At 44.0% G+C, this 21,752-nt stretch overlaps 1 protein-coding gene across 3 annotated transcripts in view; it reads left to right on the top strand.

Annotated features, from left to right (window-relative positions):
• LOC110501526 (polypeptide N-acetylgalactosaminyltransferase 13) overlaps positions 1–21,752 on the top strand; it is a 69,202-nt gene that overhangs the window by 611 nt on the left and 46,839 nt on the right. For all 3 annotated transcript variants that reach the window (XM_021579170.3, XM_090215683.1, XM_090215684.1), the window contains exon 2: positions 7,629–7,887. In XM_021579170.3, coding sequence (XP_021434845.1) covers positions 7,746–7,887 — 142 coding nt within the window. In that variant the 5' untranslated portion in view covers positions 7,629–7,745. The remainder of the gene's footprint in view (positions 1–7,628; positions 7,888–21,752) is intronic.

The following is a 21,752-nucleotide window of genomic DNA, read 5'->3' as shown; positions in this document are numbered from 1 at the left end:
TTCAGCATTCGTTTGGGACAGTGTTCCATGTGTATATTAAGTCTAGACTGTCTATTAGATATTACAAGACATGTGGGTATTCTTGTTTGATTGAATACTAATACATATTTGCAATATTTGTTGTAATATTGTTACTAGCATTCCAATTAGAATATCTTAGTATTGGCAGAGAAAGCAGGCCAAAGTTGTAGCCTGGATATAGGCTACACCTTTACTTCTGCAGCGTTTTGAAGTCAGTAGCCTACTCATCCATCATAATGACTGGATTATCGTGGAGGTCAGATATCATGGATAAAATGTAGTCATACAATATGGTAGTATTTTACCTCTAGAGATATAGGTGTGACTTAGGGTTGGGGTCCATTCGAAGTCAGGCAATTCAAGAAGTGATTTGAATTTTAAAACCCGAAAATGGAAAAATCTTGAACATACAGCGCTTCTCTTTTTGAGCTTATTGAACAGTAATTGAAAGTAGATGGCCTTCAATTATTTAATTTGAATTTCAGTTTACTTCCTGAATAGATTGCCTTGTATTAACATTGACCCAACCCCTTCAGTGAGGCATTGGTAACAGTAAAGGAGTTGCAGGGCCGGCGCCAGAACGAATCAGTTGGATGGACATTTGATTTCTATGGGCAGGCATGTATTCTTCAAGTGACCTCTTATGTGTGGCACATTTTTTTTATGGGTGTTATAGTAAAGACTCAAAGCGGCTCTTGAGTTTCAAGTTTGGGGAAGCTTACAATTTATCCTACAATTTATACCTATCTGCATGCCAGTTATGATTATATTCATATGCGCATTTTTGTGGAAAAGTTTCATTTCATTAATAACATTTTCCGTTCTCAAAATCATTGTCACGTGGTGAATCATAAAAATCTGAATTAAAATGATATAAATCTGAAGGTTAAAATTCAACTAATGCAAGAGCACCAGCCTCTACCATATTGATATACCCTGATCCATTGGCGACAAAAGAAATGAGCGCCTGGAACTCAGAGATAGCCTATAGCCCAGGCCAATACAACAGTAGGCCTATAACTTAGTCAACTAAGTAAAATACACAGGCCTAAAGCAGACAAATAAAAACAGTAGAAAATATCCTGATGAAAATGAAGGTTCTTTCAATCGCATTAATCTCTCTACTCCGCCTGTCTGCCTCCCTTTCTGTCGGTTTTCTTGAACTAGCGCTATGTGAAGTCCTAAATTGTATCAACCAGCCTATTTTTGTTCCTCAGAGTTTCCCGCCCCAGTGAGCTCGGGACAGACAGCTGTTTTTTTTACGACGTTCCACTGAATATAAAGAGACTTCATTGACTTACTGTGTGAGTTGAAGAAAACAGCCATGAGAAGCAAAGCATATTAGTTATGGACGTGGTGAGTTAATTAAGACAATCAGGAACCAAATAAAAACTCGTAAATTATGGTTATGAATAAACCCTTCAAACATCATTTCCACTCCGAGAATGAGAATGGTAACATTAAATGACTGTCATTAATACTTGTATTAACATAAATTAGTGGAACCAAATTATGGAGATTAATGGTACATTTAGTAAGCCTACTGGTGACATATGTAATGGGGAAAATAAACAATCAAGGGGCAAACATTCACACAATGAATGCTCAAGAATTGGTGGGAGACAGCTGAGCCAATTCTGGAGAGCTGAGTGCATGCAATCTGGAGAGAGACAGGCCATATCCTCTTCTTCTTGTCTCAACATTTAAAATTAAATTCAAAGACACATTGTCTTCACACATTAGAGATGCTTTTCACTGACAGCAGCAACTCAATAATCAGCTAGCCATATTGCCACGCACACTGCCCAAATTGCATGCTTCCCAAATAGGCATAGACCTATGCACTTGTGATTTGAAACAATACATAGCAAAAAAAAACATTTGTATTTAAAAAAAACGTCTCTCCAATTTTGATCTTGCCTCATCGTTGTAACTCTTGTAAGAGGTGAAGGTCAAGTCAAGCATTCTCTGAAACATAGCCCGGAAGCCAGCCGCACCAATCTGTCGGCGGAAATACCGTTCACCTGACGACTGAGGTCAGCCTGCAGGTGCCCAGCCCACCACAAGGAGTCGCTAGAGCGCAGTTAAGAACACATTTTTATTTTCAATGACGGCCTAGGAACAGTGGGTTAACTGCCTGTTCAGGGGCAGAACAATAGATTTGTACCTTGTTAGCTCAGGGATTTGAACTTTCAACCTTCCGGTTGCTGCTCCAACGCTCTAACCACTAGGCTACCCTGCCGCCCAAGGAGTGTGTTCTTGGCTTTCCACCATATCACACCCTGTGGGTTGTCTCTCACTTTATAATGGTCTTAATCAATAGTGATACTATATTTACGTTACACCAGGGTTGACCAACCCTCTTCCTAGAGATTTACTGTCCTGTAGGTTTTAAGTCCATCTCTAATAAAGCATAGCCTTGTATGATCATGCTGATCTCGCGAGATTACATACATGTCTTTGGCTACAATTTCAACTGTTTTACTGAGTTACAGTTCATATAAGGAAATCAGTAAATTGAAATAATAAATTAGGCCCTAATCTATGGATTTTACATGACTGGGCAGGGGGCGCAGCCAAGGGTGGTTCCCCTGGGGAACCAGGCCCAACAAATCAGAATGAGTTTTTCCCCACAAAAGGGCTTTATTGAAGACATAAATAATCCTCAGTTTCATCATTTGTCCAGGTGGCTGGTCTCAGATGATCCCGCAAGTGATGAAGCCGGATGTGAAGTCCTGGGCTGGCGTGGTTACACGTAACATGGTTACACGTGGCGTGGTTACACATGGGCTAAATGAAAAATTATCTGAAATGACGTTGGAGGCGGCTTATGGTAGAGAAATGATCAATAAATTATCTGGCAACAGCTCTGGTGGACATCCCTGCAGTCAGCATGCCAATTGCATGCTCCCTCAAAACTTGACACTTCTATGGTATTGTGTTATGTAACAAAACTGCATATTTCATTAACCCCAGCACCAGCTTTTATTGCATCTTTGTAATGATCATGATATTTAATTAGCTTCTTGATATGCACACCTGTCAGGTGGGTGGATTATCTTGGCAAAGGAGAAATGCTCACTTAACACGGATGTAAACACATTTGTGCACAAAATTTGAGAGAAATAAGCTTTTTGTGAGTATTTAAAATTACTGGGATATTTTATTTCAGCTCATGAAACATGGGACCAACACTTCACATGTTGCATTTATATTTTTGTTCAGTGTATATATACGCTCACCAGATCAGGATGCAATAGAACAGCAAAATATACTGCAATTATTTTTTACCATGCTGCTCACCTCAGTTTAGTCAACAAAACAAAAACAATTACAAATTCACCTGGGGCGACCAGTGGCGCTGTTTCACCTTTCGCCGATCTCAGCTTTAACTAGCTGTTTCGGGTATGTTGGATTAGGGTTTGACTGAACCAACAGGACAGTAAAACTCCAGGATAGGGTTTTGGCAGCCCTGCATACACTAAAGAAGTGTTTCCAATAGATATGGCACTAGTGTTCCCTCATGTACTTTAGTAGCACAGCACACCTCTTCCCTTTGTTATTTAAGCTGTCACAGCAACCCATTGGATTGGAGCGATGGACAGAGTTAAGAGTATCAGCCCTATAGTCCATCCTGATAATCATTTCCTGTGTCCTGAAGGCCCAATGCTGGATGATTTGTGCTGATTTCTCATATTCTGAAAATTGAGAAAGATTGGGCTCAAAGTGCTCTCTGTCATAATTGCTGGCATCAGGTCCCTGTACACGAGAGAAGTTCAGTCTGCTTCTGGATTGTACTCAAGTACTTCAGATAACTGTGTTTGTGATCTAAGAATAAACCAGACAGAAATGGTAGAGAGTATTAGACCTTAATTGACCCTTCGCTAAGCCCCACCCCCCTTGGTTACTGTTGCAACCTCAGACAACAACCTCAGACAACAACAGGAAGCCCAATTCCCCTTTCTAACCACTGGCGAAATCCCCTCACAATGATCTCAAACTGTGTTTTTAATACACAATGAAATTAAACACAGACTACCCCCCTGGTATGTTGTGGTGGACTGTCATTACAGTTGCTACACAGGAACCTGGTAAAATGAAGGTTGTAGTGTGGCTAGCCACTGGATGGCTCTGAATGCACTGTCAGCATGCAGCCAAAGTTACTAACCACTTTTGGAGCTAAATAGTGCTCTTAAATCGTATCCCGATGTCGACAGCAGATTAATGTTGTTTTCATAACATTCTAACATATATTTAGAAAAAACAAGTTATATTAACTGGCTAGCTAGCGTTAGCAAGATTGGGTGGTTAATAAGACTGAGAACTAGCTAGCTAACTAGCTGAGCTAGCAAACAATGTAACAAAAGTATACTTTTGGATTCTAAAAATACTAAATCAACAGTCTCTGCATTTCAGAAATCACAGTAGCAAGTACCCCTGTTGCACTGTTCAATTATTTAGTCATTTAAACAACTCGTTTTTGGATGAAAACTCTTTGATTTTGTAATGCCTCAGTGGTTTTGATGTGATTCAAACGTAAACTTGCCAGAGGTTTTGGACTTGATGACAGTTGCTATCCATTCAAGATCTGTGATTGGTTGCCCAAACTTCTGGGGCAAAGCGAATTGTCAATTGCCATTGTTTGAGCAGCCTTGCTTGATGAGTAGAAGCCTATGGATACTGTAACTGTCACAGAGCCTGAGCTGTCAACCGATTTAACACTTTTGGCTCTGTGGGTAAAGCACCAAAGCTCTGGTGAAGTCAATAATGTTGATGTTGTTTAGACAAGTGTTTCAGCTGAATTGTGTGCTGTAATGAAGGGCGAGTCTAGAGGCGAAAGAAACGCACGCCTATTTAGGCGAGGTGCTGGCTAGCGGAGTAGAACAGTTCAAAAAATGAAAGGAGAGCCGCACACTCTAGTAATGAAGGAGAGACCTTGTTGCAGTGCACTGCTCAACAGACAGGAAATATTAATCTGTGCAGATGGTTGGACTAATGACCCAGCCGCTTCAGAGGGGACTGCTATCGTCACCTCCAGCGTAGTTGGTGGCACCAGACCCAAACATAGCACTCGACAGTACCAAGCAGATGGTCGAGCAGGGACGCAGCAGACATGATCAGATTTTTTGTTAGCAGAAATTACCATCAAATTAAATATGGTAGGTAGTGTAAGATTCCATGCCCAGTGTTACTAGGTGTTGGTGTCTTGGATATCAAGCAGAGTCATGGAGTTTTTGAAATACATGATTAGATTTAGATCTGAATACCTTATCACCAAAATCGACACATGGGTATACATTCGTATGGTTTGGGAAAGTCCTTTGCGACTGATGACAACATTGCACACAAGGGAGTTTTTATTTTATTGGACTGTCATTCTCGAAGCCTTTTGGGGGTAGTGTCCAACCTTACATAGCCTACTCATCTGGTTAAGCTTTGTAGGCCTACTTATGACAGTTCAACCAAAAGTACTTTGACATTTTCGGTAACATACTGTACTTTTGTTTTTGTTTACGGTAACTTAAAGGTAACCTGCTGCCAGTAAGTTCCTGTAAAAACAACATTTTTTAAATATTTATAATGTCGATATGGACACCCTGACTTGTTTTTGGAGGAGGCAACAGTTAGCCCAGGGCAGGCTAGTCATCTACTGTGATGGACATAGACAGAGAGCAGAGATGATGCTGGTAGTACAAAGACAACACTACACTGCCCTATGCTGCAGGAGAATGATACGGACATGAGATCAGTCAGATGTCGTGGGGAGGAGCCTAGAAGGGTGTTACAAGAATCACCCATTGGCACGGGGGCCTTGAGCATATTGGAGAATGCGGGTAAACAAAAACACAATGACACGCACGCACAAACACACATGCAAAAACACACAAACACACGCATGCTCACACACACAGGGGGTTTCTGTTAACATGTATTATTTTTGCGTGGTTAGATGATCGAGTTTCTAGAAACTTCATGCACCACAGAACAGTCCAATACTAGATTTTGTGTGTAAGACACAAAATATTTGATAGTCTATTATGTCATTATGGCCTCCTTGCCTCTGGCATCATAGATATTATTTCTTTACAATAATGCAAATGTTTCAGTCGCACAAGCCTTACTGTTCATCATTAAATTGCATTGGGGATTGACATTTTTAGAAGGAAAACATAGCATGCTCTATTTGAGTTGTGATCTAATCAATCACTATCTTGCCGGAGTTGTTGTCAGGTAGCTATGTAATGGTTCATATTACGAGTAATGTCTCCATGTTGTTGTCTTCTGACTGACAGCTGCTTCTTATAGAACTGTCTTTTCCTTTGCCATTTGACATGCACACGGTTTCATACAGGCTGAATTGAATGCAGCTTGTTGCCTCTGACTGTAAGCCTATAATTCCAGTCAGAGAAAGTCATATTCCAGAGGAAATTATGGTGTTTTTCATGTTGAATACTAGTGAGGCATTCAGTTAATTCCATTGAGATTTCTGTTCCCCACAAACATTCTCATTGGACTGAAATCTATCTGCCTAGTCCAGGCAAAGCAGCCAATAACACCAGAGAGGATAAGCAGACTCTGAGGGAGGAATTAGCTTGCTGCTTTCCTCTGAACTGGAAAAATACTAAGTCATCGTCAACAGCTATGTTCCATGCAAAATGTACAGGTAACTTCCCAAATAATGTAAACACTTGCGTAAATGAGGGATACAAAGTATATTGAAAGCAGTTGCTTCCCGTCACGGCTGCTCCTTCTCCCTCCTCTAAGGCACCCAGGCTGCTCGTTAAGGCGCAAACCTGTCACCATCGTTACGCGCACCTGCGCCTGATCAGACTCACCTGGACTACATCACCTCCCTGATTACCTTCCCGATATATGTCACTCCCTTTGGTACCTTCCCCAGGCATTATTGTTTCTGTTTCCTGTCTGCGTTTCTTGTTTTGTTCATTAAATTATGCACTCCCTGAACTTGCTACCCAGCGCACTCGTTACACTTCCACACAGGTGTGGCTCCTGAGATAATTAAGCAATTAACATCCCATCAGGCTTAGGGTCATGTATAAAAATGCTGGTCAGGCCATTATTTTGGCTACCATGGCTATGGTAACAATAGGATAACAATGCCCCCATCCACAGGGCACGAGTAGTCACTAAATGGTTTGATGAGCAAACGATGTAAACCATATGCCCTGGCTGTCTCAGTCACCAGATCTCAGTCCAACTGAACATTTATGGGAGATTCTGGAGCGGTGCCTGAGACAGCATTTTCTACAACCGACAAAACACCAAATGATGGAATTTCTCTGGAAGAATGGCGTTACATCCCTCCAATAGAGTTCCAGCCACTTGTAGAATCTATGCCAAGGTGCACTGAAGCTGTTCTGGCTCAACACCCTATTAAAACACGCTGCTGGAGTTTCCTTTATTTTGGCAGTTAACTGTACATCTAACTGTTAACTGTGGAATCACTAAATTCAACAAGTCTTGTTCACTTCAGTGTCATTGTCCCAATGTTCAATATTAACATTCCATAAGTGAAGTTAAAGTTCTCGGTTGTTAAAGTTCTCTATCTAACCATGTTGTTTGGTTTTGCTCTCATCTCTATGTAGCGGGATGCTGTCCCTGTGTGCCCCACGCTCAATCTCCCCTCCGCTGGTTTGAGTTCCTGCTCTCTGTCAGGGGCCCGCCTGCTGATTCCTCCCCGACACCACGTCACGTAGAGGGCGATGCGGCGGTTTGTCTACTGTAAGGTGGTGCTGACCACTTCGCTGGTCTGGGTGCTGGTGGATGTCTTCCTGTTGCTCTACTTCAGTGAATGTAACAAATGTGACGACAGGAAGGATCGCTCAATGCTCCCTGCTCTGAGAGGTGAGCCCTTGAATTGAATAAACTTTATTAATACCACAGGGGGAAATTGGATTTGTCACCAGCAAGACACAACAACAACAATGCATACTTCAGACACAAACAGACAGAGCACTGATGTCTGGTGAAACAAGCACAACTCATAACTTCTATAGAAGCCAATGGATTCAATAGAATAGACTTTCTTCTGTAGATATGGGTTGGTGGCCCTGCGAAGCAGTCACCATGACAGATTTGCCAACTCCACACGGTAGTCCAATACAAATGAACACTATTCTTGTGTTATTACATTGCTATTACATTTGGGGAATGTTTGGAGAACAAATACCACAGTAAACTTCTAAGAAAAGCAACAGAGTTACTGGTTGAATCTCAGACTGAGTGCAGAATTAAGATAACCATGGTTTTCACTCTCAAGGAAAAAAAGGTAAGTCTCAAATCCCTGGTTCAGGGCCGTTTCTAGCATTTTTTTAGCTCATTTCTTGCAGTTCTATACATTTTGCCATGGGATGGTTAGAAAATGTTGCAGTTTAATGCTGATTTCCTGCAGTTCTACACATTTTGACATGGGATGGAGTGGAATTTTTTCAGTTCTAAAGTAAATGTTCTGCCATTCTACACATTTTGCCATGACTTATGCCATGTTCCTATGATATTTGAGTGAGAGTAACTAACAAAATCATTGGGGGCCCCCTGGCTGTCAGGGCCCTTGGGCAGGTGCCTTGCATGTAATTCGGGCCATGATTATTACAAGGTTTAGATAGTAGGGTAGACTAACTTATAAAATGTTAGCTGACATGGACTAATTGAGTGACTGTCAATACCTGACATAACAAGAGGGAAACTGATGAAGCGCTACCAAATTTTGAAATTGCTCGTTGTGTATTCCACTATCCTCGCTAACAGTAAGTTGAGGCCCTTACTTCCTGGTTGGGGGTCCCTAGTGGCAGCGGTGCCCTAAGTGTATATTTATGTCACTTGTGCCTAGAAACAGCACTGCCCTAGTTAATCAACCTTATCCACAGGAGTGTCCTTTCCTTCTTTGGCCCAGCATTTCCTTACATGCCCTTTCCAAAAAGCAAGTTTACAAATGGCCCGCTAAGCTGCTTTCAAAGGTTAGAATGGGGAGAGAAACTCCAGAAAGAAGCTAAAAATCTATGTGGCCTTCTGGATTCCAGACTAATTTCCATCACAACAGTTACATACGATTTACTTATGCTCTTAGTTTAATTTAAATGGTGTTAGCCGATTTGATACATGTGCTCGGCAATGAGTTCTTTTCAGACTCTAAATATATCAGTGTAAGCTTTTGGGGGAATGGATGGCTTAGTCCTTTGGCAGTCTGTCACCCATTCTCTGATTTACTGTTGCTTTAAGAGTCTGCTTTAAGAGTCTCCAATGAACATCGTCAAATTGATTTGGTTGGCTAATGGTTTTTGATCCTTGTATCACAATGTTAATTTTATTTAGCTTAGGCCTTTTTTGCCATTCTTAAAGGGAAAGTTCACCAACATGTAATTTTATAATTTGATTGAATCCCTTTAACCCAGTACACTTATGACTAGTAGATTGAAGTACTACAGTTTCTGTGTAGTATTGTGTATTTGATATTCCCTCGTTATGTTGAGATCACAACTTATTTATCTCATGATCACGACAAAAACAAAAGTTGCTTTGTCGTTATCACAAGATAATTATTTCATGATCATGACACAACAAAAGTTGTTCCCTTTCAGTCAGTCAACATACAATGGGGAGTCGCACTCTTGCGACTTTGGTTGAAAGATCTACCATCATGCCTGACATGGCCATTGAAATCCGCACCTCGCTGGAAGCCCCGCCTTCCACAGTTGATAAGCTCTGATTAATTCCTTCAATTATTCCGCTCTTCCCCTCAGCGTGAACAGGAGTGATTCACGCTACTAAATCAAACAATTGGAAGACGAGACTGTCTTAGGTTGTGCCATAGTGGTAGAGCGTGCTCACCCTCTGTACATTGTGTGATAAAGGTTGTACTTGTTCTCATACATTTTCTAATCACAAACAATTAGTTATTCTTTAATTTGCTGTTGCAATGAGTAAGATGTCTAAGAAAACGACCAAGACGACAATGACTAAGCCGGGTTCGGGGTCGAAATCATGCCCCCAGTCATCGGTTGTCGTGGCATTTACCACGGACTCCAAGTCAAAGTTAAATGAACAGATGCGGTGGCTGCCTGGGTGTGGGGTATGCGGTAGCTGCCGGGGCGTGGGGTATGCGGTGACTGCCTGGGCGTGGGGTATGCGGTGACTGCCTGGGCGTGGGGTATGCGGTGACTGCCTGGGCGTGGGGTATGCGGTGACTGCCTGGGCGTGGGGTATGCGGTAGCTGCCTGGGCGTGGGGTATGCGGTGACTGCCTGGGCGTGGGGTATGCGGTAGCTGCCTGGGCGTGGGGTATGCGGTGGCTGCCTGGGCGTGGGGTATGCGGTGGCTGCCTGGCTCCTGTGCACTCTGTCGCCAGTTACGGGAGGCTACTCGAGGTGCAGGGTTTGCGTGCACCTTCGATGAAAAAGCAGCCCCCCCGAGCACTTGGCTGGAGTAACCCCCAGAGCGAGGGTCCTTGGCACGGGTCTGAATGACCAGTGCTCCCATCCGCAAAAACAGTACTGTGACAACAGTGCCTCCACGTTTGTTAAACGGGGTACTACATCAGCCATTGCCAGAGCCCCCTGTGCCCGTAAAGGAGGGGGGCTTCATGCAGGCTATATAGTTACCCTCGTTCCAGTGTTCACAGGGTTTAAGGAGTTCAATCTCCCCAGGGTGAGCGTAACAAGTTGGGTCACTGTCCACAAGGGGGTGCACCTCCCGCATTAGTGGCTCATTACTGGGATTCATTGCTGATTCCTGCCTTTACCTCACTAGTCCCTATGTGATACAGGTTATGGACGATTAGTTGTTGGAAGCGGAGTCGAGGGAACGAGCAGGGTTAGAACACATCACGCTATTATCCTACATGTAGTCTCTCTGGTTCATATGAGCACCCAAATGAGCTGTCTGTCTCCAGCTCAACACTTTTCATTCCTAGGAATAAGATACAATTTCAAAGAGATGGGGTCCATTTTTCAGAGCTGTCTGTCCCATTCGCAGCTAGGTTACAAGGTGCTTTATCGCCAGACCTATGTACAGGTCGGCAGGGTAACCCCCATGTTAAAAATAAATTCCCTGGCTCGCAGTTGGCATTCCAATTCATCCCAAAGGTGTTTGATGGGGTTGAGGTCAAGGCTCTGTGCAGGCCAGTCAAGTTCTTTCACACCAATCTTGACAAACCATTTCTGTATGGACCTCACTTTGTGCATGGGGGCATTGTCATGCTGAAACAGGAAAGGGCCTTCCCCAAACGGTTACCACAAAGTTGGAAGCACAGAATCATCTAGAATGTCATTGTATTTACTGGAACTAAGGGGCCTTGCCTTAACCATGAAAAACAGCCCCAGACCATTATTCCTCCTCCATCAAACTTTACAGTTGGCATTATGCATTCGGGCAGGTAGCGTTCCCCTGGCATCCGCCAAACCCAGATTCGTCAGTCGGACTGTCAGATGGTGAAGCATAATTCATCAATCCAGAGTACTCGTATCCACTGCTCCAGAGTCCAATGGCGACGCATGGCATTGCCCATGGTGATCTTTGGCTTGTGTGCGGCTGCTCGGCCATGGAAACCCATTTCATGAAGCTCCCGATGAACAGTTATTGTGCTGATGTTGCTTCCAAAGGCACTCAGTGGTGAGTGTTGCAACCGAGGACACTTGGCGGTCCCGTTCTGTGAGCTTGTGTGGCCTACCACTTTGCGGATGAGCTGTTCTTGCTCCCAGATGCTTCCACTTCACAAGTTGACAGTTGACCAGGGCAGCTCTAGCATGGCAGACATTTTTCAAACTGAGTTGTTGGAAAGTTGGCATCCTATGACGGTGCCACAAGAAGCAGTCAATCTGAGTGGTCCCTATGTCAAAGTCTCGTCGTTGTTGATCAAACCTATTACTGTTGTGTCATCTGCAAACTTGATGATTGAGTTGGAGGTGTGCATGGCCACAAAGTCATGGGTGAACAGGAGAGGGCTCAGCACTCACCCTTATGGGGCCCCAGTGTTGAGGATCAGCAAAGTTGAGAGGTTGTTTCCTACCTTCACCACCTGGGGGCGGGCCCATCAGGAAGTCCAGGACCCAATCGCACAGGGCGGGGTTGAGACCCAGGGCCTCAAGCTTAATGATGAGTTTGGAGATTGCATCGTCTGCATCGTCTGTGGACCTATTGGGGCGGTATGCAAATTTCAGTGGGTCTAGGGTGACACGTAAGGTGGTGATATGATCCTTGATTAGTCTCTCAAAGCACTTCATGATGACAGAAGTGAGTGCTACGGGGCGATAGTCATTCACACCAGTTACCTTTGCCTTCTTGGGTACAGGAACAATGGTGGCCATCTTGAAGCATGTGGGGACAACAGACTGGGATAGAGAGAGATTGAATATGTCCGTAAACACACCAGCCAGCTGGTCTGCGCATGCTCTAAGGACGTGGCTAGGATGCTGTCTGGGCTGGCAGCCTTGCGAGGGTTATCACGTTTATATGTCTTACTCACATTGGCGCCACTGAGAAGGGAGACCTTGGTAGCGGGCAGCATCGGTGGCACTGTATTATCCTCAAAGCAGGCAAAGAAGATGTTTAGTTTGTCTGGAAGCAAGATTTCGGTGTCCGTGATGTGGCTGGTTTTCGATTGCCTGTAGACCCTGCCACATACGTCTCGTGTCTGAGCCGTTGAATTGCGACTCCACTTTGTCCCTATACTGACATTTCACTTGTTTGATTGCCTTGCGGAGGGAATAACTACACTGTTTGTATTCGCCCGTATTCCCAGTCATCTTTCCATGGTTAAATGCATTGGTTAGCACTTTCAGTTTTGCGCGAATGCCACCATCTATCCACAGTTTCTGGTTATTTATTTAACCTTTATTTAACTAGGCAAGTCAGTTAAGAACAAATTCTTATTTACAATGACGGCCTACCCCGGTCAAACCCGGACAACGATGAGCCAATTGTGCGCCACCCTGGGACTCCCAATCACAGCTGGATGTGATGCAGCCTGTATTCGAACCAGGGACTGCAGTGACGCCTCTTGCACTGAGATGCAGTGTCTTAGACTGCTGCTCCACTCGGGAACCCTAGGGTGGTATTAATAGTCACAGTGTGAACAACATCTCCTATGCACTTCCTTATAAACTCACTCACTGAATCAGCGTATAAATCTATATTATTCTCTGAGGTTACCCGGAACATGTCCCAGTCCACGTGATCAAAACAATCTTGAAGCATGGATTCCGATTGGTCAGACCAGCGTTGAACGGTCCTTGTCATGGGTACATCCTGTTTGAGTTTCTGCCTATAGGAGGGGAGAAGCAAAATGGAGTCCTGGTCAGATTTGCCGAACGTAGGGTGAGGGAGGGCCTTGTATGCATCTCGGAAGTTAGAGTAGCAATGATCCAGTGTTTTGTCAGCCCGAGTACTACAATCGATATGCTGATAGAATTTAGGTAGCCTTGTTCTCAAATTTGCTTTGTTAAAATCCCCAGCTACAATAAATGCAGCCCCGGATATATGGTTTCCAGTTTGCATAGAGAAGTGGAGTTCCTTGAGGGCGGTCGTCGTGTCGGCTTGGGGGGGATATACACCACAGTGACAATAACCGACGAGAATTCTCGTGGGAGATAATAAGGACGGCATTTGATTGTGAGGTATTCTAGGTCCACTGAACAGGACTTGAGTTCCTGTATGTTGTTACAATTACACCATGAGTCATTAATCATGAAAAATACACCCCCACCCTTCTTCCCTGAGAGATGTTTATTCCCGTTGGTGTGACACACAAAGAATCTCAGTGGCTGTACCAACTGCGACAGCATTTTCCCAGAGAGCCATGCTTCCGTGAAACAGAGTATGTTACAATCCCGGATGTCTGTCTGTAAAGCAACCCTCGCCCTAATTTCGTCTACCTTGTTATCTAGAGACTGGACATTACGAGTAAAATACTCGGAAGTGGTGGGTGGTGTGCGCGCCTCTGAAGTCTGACCAGAAGGCCGCTCCGTCTACCTCTCCTGTGGCGACATTGTTTTGGTTCAGCCCCTGGAAACAGTTCAAATGCCTTGGGTGGTTCAAACAAAGGATCCACTTTGGGAAAGTCGTATTCCTGGTCGTAGTGCTGGTAAGTTGATGTCTCTCTGATATCCAATAGTTCTTCCTAGCTGTATGTAATAACACTTAAGATTTTCTGGGCTAACAATGTAAAAATGAATATATAAAAAAAAAAAATACTGCATAGTTTCCTAAGGACTAGAACCGAGGCGACCCTCTCTGTCGGTGCCATCTTGCTCCAGACTTCATAAGAAACAAGAAAAAGAGCTGTCTGACTCCATCTCAGTGCATTCTGTTTCTGGGTCTCGAGCTAGACTCAAATCAACTCACTCGCATAGCACGCTTTTCTATCCCCACGGAGCGTGTTTGGGTTCCGGCTCTGAAGTGTGTTTTTGCCAGTGCCTATGCCTACTGGGGATTATGGCTTCTGTGATGGAAGTTGTTCCTGTGGGGCTATTGTTGATACGGCCTTTCCAGCGCTGAGTGGTAGCCGCTTACCTGAACGCATCTCACAGCCTAAGCCGGTTGCTTCGGGTGTCCCTGTTAAGGCTACGGGCCATGGCCCAGTGTTGGGACCCTCTGCTATTGTTAGGGGGCACCCATGGAATGAGTTGTATCCCGCAAAGTGATCACGACAGCCACATCCCCCCCATGGGTGGGGTGCGCTGTACGAAGGCACCTCGATTCGGGGGTATGAACACTGGTGCGGCGCTCACTGAATGTCAATTACCAGGAGTATCTGGCGCTCAGGCGCTTCCCCCTGTTTTTGTTGGGGCGGCTTGTGCTGTTAATGTTAGTGAAATGTAGTAAATTAATAAATTGGGTACATTTCTTTAAATTGACAATTCTGTGAACTGTCTTGTGCATCTTTTAAATGAACACATGTTAGCAAAGGTGTCAGTTAGGCCAGCAGCATACCACCCTGCATCCCACTGCTGGCTTGCTTCTGAAGCTAAACTGGTCCTGGTTGGTCCCGGGATGGGAGACCAGATGCTGCTGGAAGTAGTGTTGGAGGATCAGTAGGAGGCACTCTTTCCTCCAGGACATTTCCCTGTGTAGGGTGCTGTCTTTTGGATGGGATGTTAAATGGGTGTCCTGACTCTCTGTAGTCACTAAAGAGCCCATGGCACTTATTGTAAGAGTAGGGGTGTTAACCCTGGTGTCCTGGCTAAATTCCCAATCTGGCCCTCATACCATTACGGTCACCTAATCATCCCCAGTTTACAATGGGCTCATTCATCTCCTCTCCCCTTTAATTATTCCCCAGGTTGTTGCTGTAAATGAGAACGTGGTCTCAGTCGACTTACCTGGTAAAATAAGGGTTAAATGAAATAAAAAAAATGGCTTGCAGGGATTAGTAGCCTTGCATTATGTCTACTTTGATGCTAATTAGCATTTTCGAATCAGAGTAAATAGAGCCGAATATATTGATAAAAGTCACCTTTTCCGAGAGAGATTTACATCGTCACGCCAGATTAAGTCTACACGAACCACAGACCTTATTTGAAGTGTTTCTAAAATCCGCTATGTGAAAAATAAATGGTGGGAAAAGGATTGGAACCATTTCCCTGTTTGATCGCTAGGTTTGCCTTGCCTGGTTCACCAACTACTTTGCAGACAGAGTTCAGTGTGTCAAATCGGAGGGCATGTTGTCCGGTCCTCTGGCAGTCTCTATGGGGGTGCCACAGGGTTCAATTCTCGGGCCGACTCTTTTCTCTTTATATATCAATGATGTTGCTCTTGCTGCGGGCGATTCCCTGATCCACCTCTACGCAGACGACACCATTCTGTATACTTCTGGCCCTTCCTTGAACACTGTGCTATCTAACCTCCAAACGAGCTTCAATGCCATACAACACTCCTTCCGTGGCCTCCAACTGCTCTTAAACGCTAGTAAAACCAAATGCATGCTTTTCAACCGTTCGCTGTCTGCACCCGCACGCCCGACTAGCATCATCACCCTGGATGGTTCCGACCTAGAATATGTGGACATCTATAAGTACCTAGGTGTCTGGCTAGACTGTAAACTCTCCTTCCAGACTCGTATCAAACATCTCCAAATTAAAATCAAATCTAGAGTTGGCTTTCTATTTCGCAACAAAGCCTCCTTCACTCACACCGCCAAACTTACCCTAGTAAAACTGACTATCCTACCGATCCTCGACTTCGGCTATGTCATCTACAAAATAGCTTCCAATACTCTACTCAGCAAACTGGATGCAGTTTATCACAGTGCCATCCGTTTTGTTACTAAAGCACCTTATACCACCCACCACTGCGACCTGTATGCTCGAGTCGGCTGGCCCTCGCTACATATTCGTCGACAGACCCACTGGCTCCAGGTCATCTACAAGTCCATGCTAGGTAAAGCTCCGCCTTATCTCAGTTCACTGGTCACGATGCCAACACCCACCCATAGTACGCGCTCCAGCTGGTGTATCTCACCGATCATCCCTAAAGCCAACACCTCATTTGGCCGCCTTTCCTTCCAGTTCTCTGCTGCCTGTGACTGGAACAAATTGCAAAAATAGTTCAAGTTGGAGACTTTTTATCTCCCTCACCAACTTTAAACATCTGCTATCTGAGCAGCTAACCAATCGCTGCATACTGTTTTTATTTACTTTTCTGCTCTTTTGCACACCAGTATCTCTAACCTGCACATGACCATCTGATCATTTATCACTCCAGTGTTAATCTGCTAAATTGTAATTATTCGCCTACCTCCTCATGCCTTTTGCACACAATGTACTGTATATAGATTTGTTTTTCTTCTACTGTGCTATTGTCTTGTTTATTGTTTACTCCATGTGTAACTCTGTTGTTGTCTGTTCACACTGCTATGCTTTATCTTGGCCAGGTCACAGTTGTAAATGAGAACTTGTTCTCAACTAGCCTACCTGGTTAAATAAAGGTGAAAAAAATAAATAAAAAGGTTTATGGGTATTATGACACCTCCACTGTGGGGCTCTATTGCTGGGGACCAGTGCGCACATGCTTTCACTTTGGGTAAGCATGCCCCTGGTTGCCTCAACTCCGTGCATATCTTTTATCCAGATGGGACCCTCTCTCTCTAGAGTGGAGGATCTCCCAGGTTTGGGCCATTTTCGTCAGTGCCGACGTAGATATTTAGATATTTGATTGGTGGTCGAATGTTCGTGGGCAAGGAATAATTAACTACATCATCTCCACCCCTCAGCCAGTATTCTACAAGAGCTCTGACACAAGGGTAAACAGACACACCGGTCTCTACATTGCAGATGAGCTGAAGGCAGTCATCAATGACCTTGGACCACAGAAGGTATATACACTGGTGACAGACAATGCTGTGAACATGAAGGCTGCTTGGTCTAAAGTGGAGGAGTCCTACCCGCACATCACACCTATTGGCTGTGCTGCTCATGCATTGAATCTGCTCCTCAAGGACATCATGGCACTGAAAACAATGGATACACTCTACAAGAGAGCCAAGGAAATGTGAAGGGTTATAGCAGCAATCTACCTCACCAAGCAAAGTAAGAAGAATAAGAGCACCACATTGAAGCTGCCCAGCAACACCCGTTGGGGTGGTGTTGTCATCATGTTTGACAGTCTCCCAGAGGGGAAGGAGTCTATCCAAGAAATGGCCATATCACAGTCTGTCGAAATGGACAGCCCCATCAAGAGGATCCTCCTGGATGATGTATTTTGGGAGAGAGTGGTAAGCAGCCTGAATTATATAACAGTAGCCATTGCACGGGTTGAGGGAGACAATGCCATCCTGTCTAATGTTCAGACTCTGCTTGCAGATGTAAGAGAATAAATCCGTACTGCCCTTCCCACATCACCGTTGCTCCAAGCAGAGGAAACTGCAGTTCTGAAATACATCCAAAAAGCGTGAAGACTTCTGCCTGAAGCCCATACACGCCCCAGCGTACATGTTGGACCCCAAGTATGCTGGTAAGAGCATCCTGTCTGGTGCAGAGATCAACAAGGCCTATGGTGTCATCACTACCGTGTCTCGCCACCTTGGCCTGGATGAGGGCAAGGGTCTTGGCTGTCTGTGGAAGTACACTTCCAAGCAAGGTGTTTGGGATGGAGATACAATATGGCAGTCATGCCAACATATCTCATCAGCCACCTGGTGGAAGGGACTTTATGGATATGAGGCTCTTTCCCCTGTTGCCTCTATCATCCTGCAAATCCCACCAACATCAGCCACTTCAGAACGCAACTTGTCCATCTTTGGGAACACACACACCAGAGCATGCAACAAGCTGACCAATACAAGGGTTGAACAATTGGTGGCCATCCTGGCAAACTTGAGTTTTTTTTTAGCCTGACAACAAGTCATCCTCAATAAGGTTGGAAAGTGACAGTGAAGATGATGTTCAAGAGGTGGACTTTGAGGAGGTCCAGGGAAATGCAATGGATCATTGGTGATCAGTCAATATTCCATTTCTTTTGTTCAGTGAAATCATCCCATGTGAAGAGTCAACTCAATTAATTCAAGTTAAATTCATAACTAAATTGTTTTTTTATTTATATTTGAAGGATTTAATAATTTGCAATTATGTCTACTCATGATAAGGTAAAAGGTTTATGTTTGTCTCCATATGATATGGTAAATACATCCAATGCAAAAAACATCTACATTTAAATATAATATTAATTTGCATATATTTCCATTAATTCCCATATATTCCCGTTAATTTCCACTGAAAGTTTCCACCTCTGAATATTCTCCAAAATGTGCAACCATAGTCAGGAGCCCATAAGACGTCCGCTTTCCAAAGCTGCACCATTCTTTCAAACACAACATATAAAAGTTTCCATTGCGCATGGGATTCAACGAAAGTCTGGTTCATCCTTGGGAGCAATTTCCAAATGCCTGAAGGTACCACGTTCATCTGTGCCAACAATAGTACGCAAGTATAAACACCATGGGACCACGCAGCCGTCATACCACTCAGGAAGGAGATGTGTTCTGTCTCCTAGAGATGAACGTACTTTGGTGCGAAAAGTGCAAATCAATCTCAGAACAACAGCAAAGGACCTTGTGAAGATGTTGGAGGAAATGGGTACAAAAGTATCAATATCCACTGTAAAGAGTCCTATATCGACATAACCTGAAAGGCCGCTCAGCAAGGAAGAAGCCACTGCTCCAAAACTGCCATAAAAAGCCAGACTATGGTTTGCAACTGCACATGGGAGCAAAGATCGTACTTTTTGTAGAAATGTCCTCTGGTCTGATGAAACAAAAATAGAACTGTTTGGCCATAATGACCATTGTTATGTTTGGAGGAAAAAGGGGGAGGCTTGCAAGCCGAAGAACACCATCCCAACCGTGAAGCACGGAGGTGAGAGCATCATGTTGTGGGGGTGCTTTGCTGCAGGAGGGACTGGTGCACTTTACAAAATAGATGGCATCATGAGGGAAGAAAAATATGTGGATATATTGAAGCAACATCTCAAGACATCAGTCAGGAAGTTAAAGCTTGGTTGCAAATGGGTCTTCCAAATGGACAATGACCCCAAGCATACTTCCAAAGTTGTGGCAAAATGGCTTAAGGACAACAAAGTTAAGGTATTGGAGTGGCCATCACAAAGCCCGGACCTCAATCCTATAGAAAATGTGTGGGCTGAACTGAAAAAGTGTGTGCGAGCAAGGAGGCCTACAAACCTGACTCAGTTACACCAGCTCTGTCAGGAGGAAAGGGCCAAATTCACCCAACTTATTGTGGAAGGCTAACCAAAACATTTGACCCAAGTTAATCTATTTAAAGGCAATGCTAACAAATACTAATTGAATGTATGTAAGCTTCTGACCCACTGGGAATGTGATGAAATAAATCATTCTCTCTACTATTATTCTGACATTTCACATTCTTAAAATAAGGTGGTGATCCTAACTGACCTAAGACAGGGAATTTTTACCATGATTAAATGTCAGGAGTATTGAAAAACTGAGTTTAAATGTATTTGGCTAAGCTACCGACTTCAACTGTAGGATTAGCGATGTTGAGAAAGTGTAAGCAGTGTAAGTACTAGCCAGCCAGCGGTGTCAAACTAAATTCCTGGAGGGCCATGTGTGTACTGGCTTTTGTTTCTTTCATTTCGTGACCAATTAAAACCTAACAACCAAGTAAGGGGAGTTCTTAACTAATCAATGACCTTAATTCATCAATCAGGTACAAGGGAGGATTGCAAACCCACAGACACTTGGCCCTCCAGGAATTGAATTTGACACCAATTGAGAGTGAGTTCACTGTAAGTGCTATCCCTGAAACAAACAGTAGAAGTGCATTGTTGGGCTCTTGTGATCCCCTGCCCAGTAGGATCTGCACGAATACATGACCTGCCAACTGGGTCAAACAGGGAAGCAGGAGGCAAGGGAGAGAGAGGAAGGACAGGAGGAGGGGAGCTGCCCCAAAAACACAGCATCTACATTGAGTGTCCAAAACATTATGAACACCTGCTCTTTCTATGACGTACACTGACCAGATGAATGCTATGATCCCATATTGATGTCACTTGTTAAATCCTCTTCAATCAGTGTAGATGAAAGGGAGGAGACAGGTTAAGGAAGGATTTTTAAGCCTTGAGACATGGATTGTGTATGTCGGCCATTCAGAAAATATTTAAGTGCCTTTGAGTATGCTAGGTGCCAGGTGCACCGGTTTGTGTCAAGAACTGCAACGATGCTGGGTTTTTCACACTCAACAGTTTCCTTTGTGTATCAAAAATGGTCCACCACCCAAAGGACATCAAGCCAATGTGGCACAACTGTGGGAAGCTTTGAAGTCAACATGGGCCTGCATCCCTGTGGAATGATTTCAACACCTTGTAGAGTCCATGGCCTGAAGAAGTGAGGACGTTCTTTGGGGGTTCATGTTTTTATACTCAGTGTATGACCGAAATGGAAGCCTATTCCCTTCATAGTGTGCACTACTTTTGGCCAGAGCCCTATGGTCCTTGCGGAAAAGTAGTGCGCTATATAAGGACTAGGGTGCCATTTGAGATGCTCCCAGTCTCTAACTCACCAAACCTGAACAGGCCAAACTCCCCTTCCACTCTCTTCTGCAAAGTAAATTAAGCATAGAAATGGCTTGAGGATGTGGGGAACTAAACTAAAATAATCAGATAATATAATCAGAGCCGGCTGCAGATCAATGTGATCTCCCACCTGGATTGAGCTTTTGCTCAACGAAGAGTAGCAAACCCTTGCTCGTAAGACTGGATACCTCTGTATCCCGGCAACATCGGTTCCATGAATAGCCTAACTAGGATATTCTATTCGCAACAGACACACTTGCGTCATTAGCGAAGAGAAAGAGCAGGCAGGCCAGCATTAGAGAGGAGAGGCAGGCAGAACCATGCCCATACTGTATGTCTTGGTAGTCTGCAATGCCTTAAATTGTCTTGCATGCCTCGCAAATTCACCAAATTAGCCTAGTTAGCCTCTTTCTCTCTGGTTTTATTTAAATGACACACCTTTCCCCAGGCCTTTGTAGCCATATAGTCTACTTAGGCTATAAAATGTATAAAATGGAAAATAATGTTTTGTGATAACTGCACTATGATTTGAATGTTTCTCTTAACATTAAGGATTGTCATTTAAACATTCACACCCCTAATTTATACTTATTTTTTAATTTAAAATACATATTTAATAACTCACAGAAGTTAGGCTAATTGATCTCCATTATTTATGTCCCCCCCCCCCCC

This window comes from Oncorhynchus mykiss, chromosome 22, assembly GCF_057628025.1.
Source record: "Oncorhynchus mykiss isolate SJ-2025 chromosome 22, ASM5762802v1, whole genome shotgun sequence".
In the NCBI taxonomy this organism is placed as follows: Eukaryota; Metazoa; Chordata; class Actinopteri; order Salmoniformes; family Salmonidae; genus Oncorhynchus; species Oncorhynchus mykiss.
This window is presented reverse-complemented; position numbering and strand designations above follow the sequence as displayed.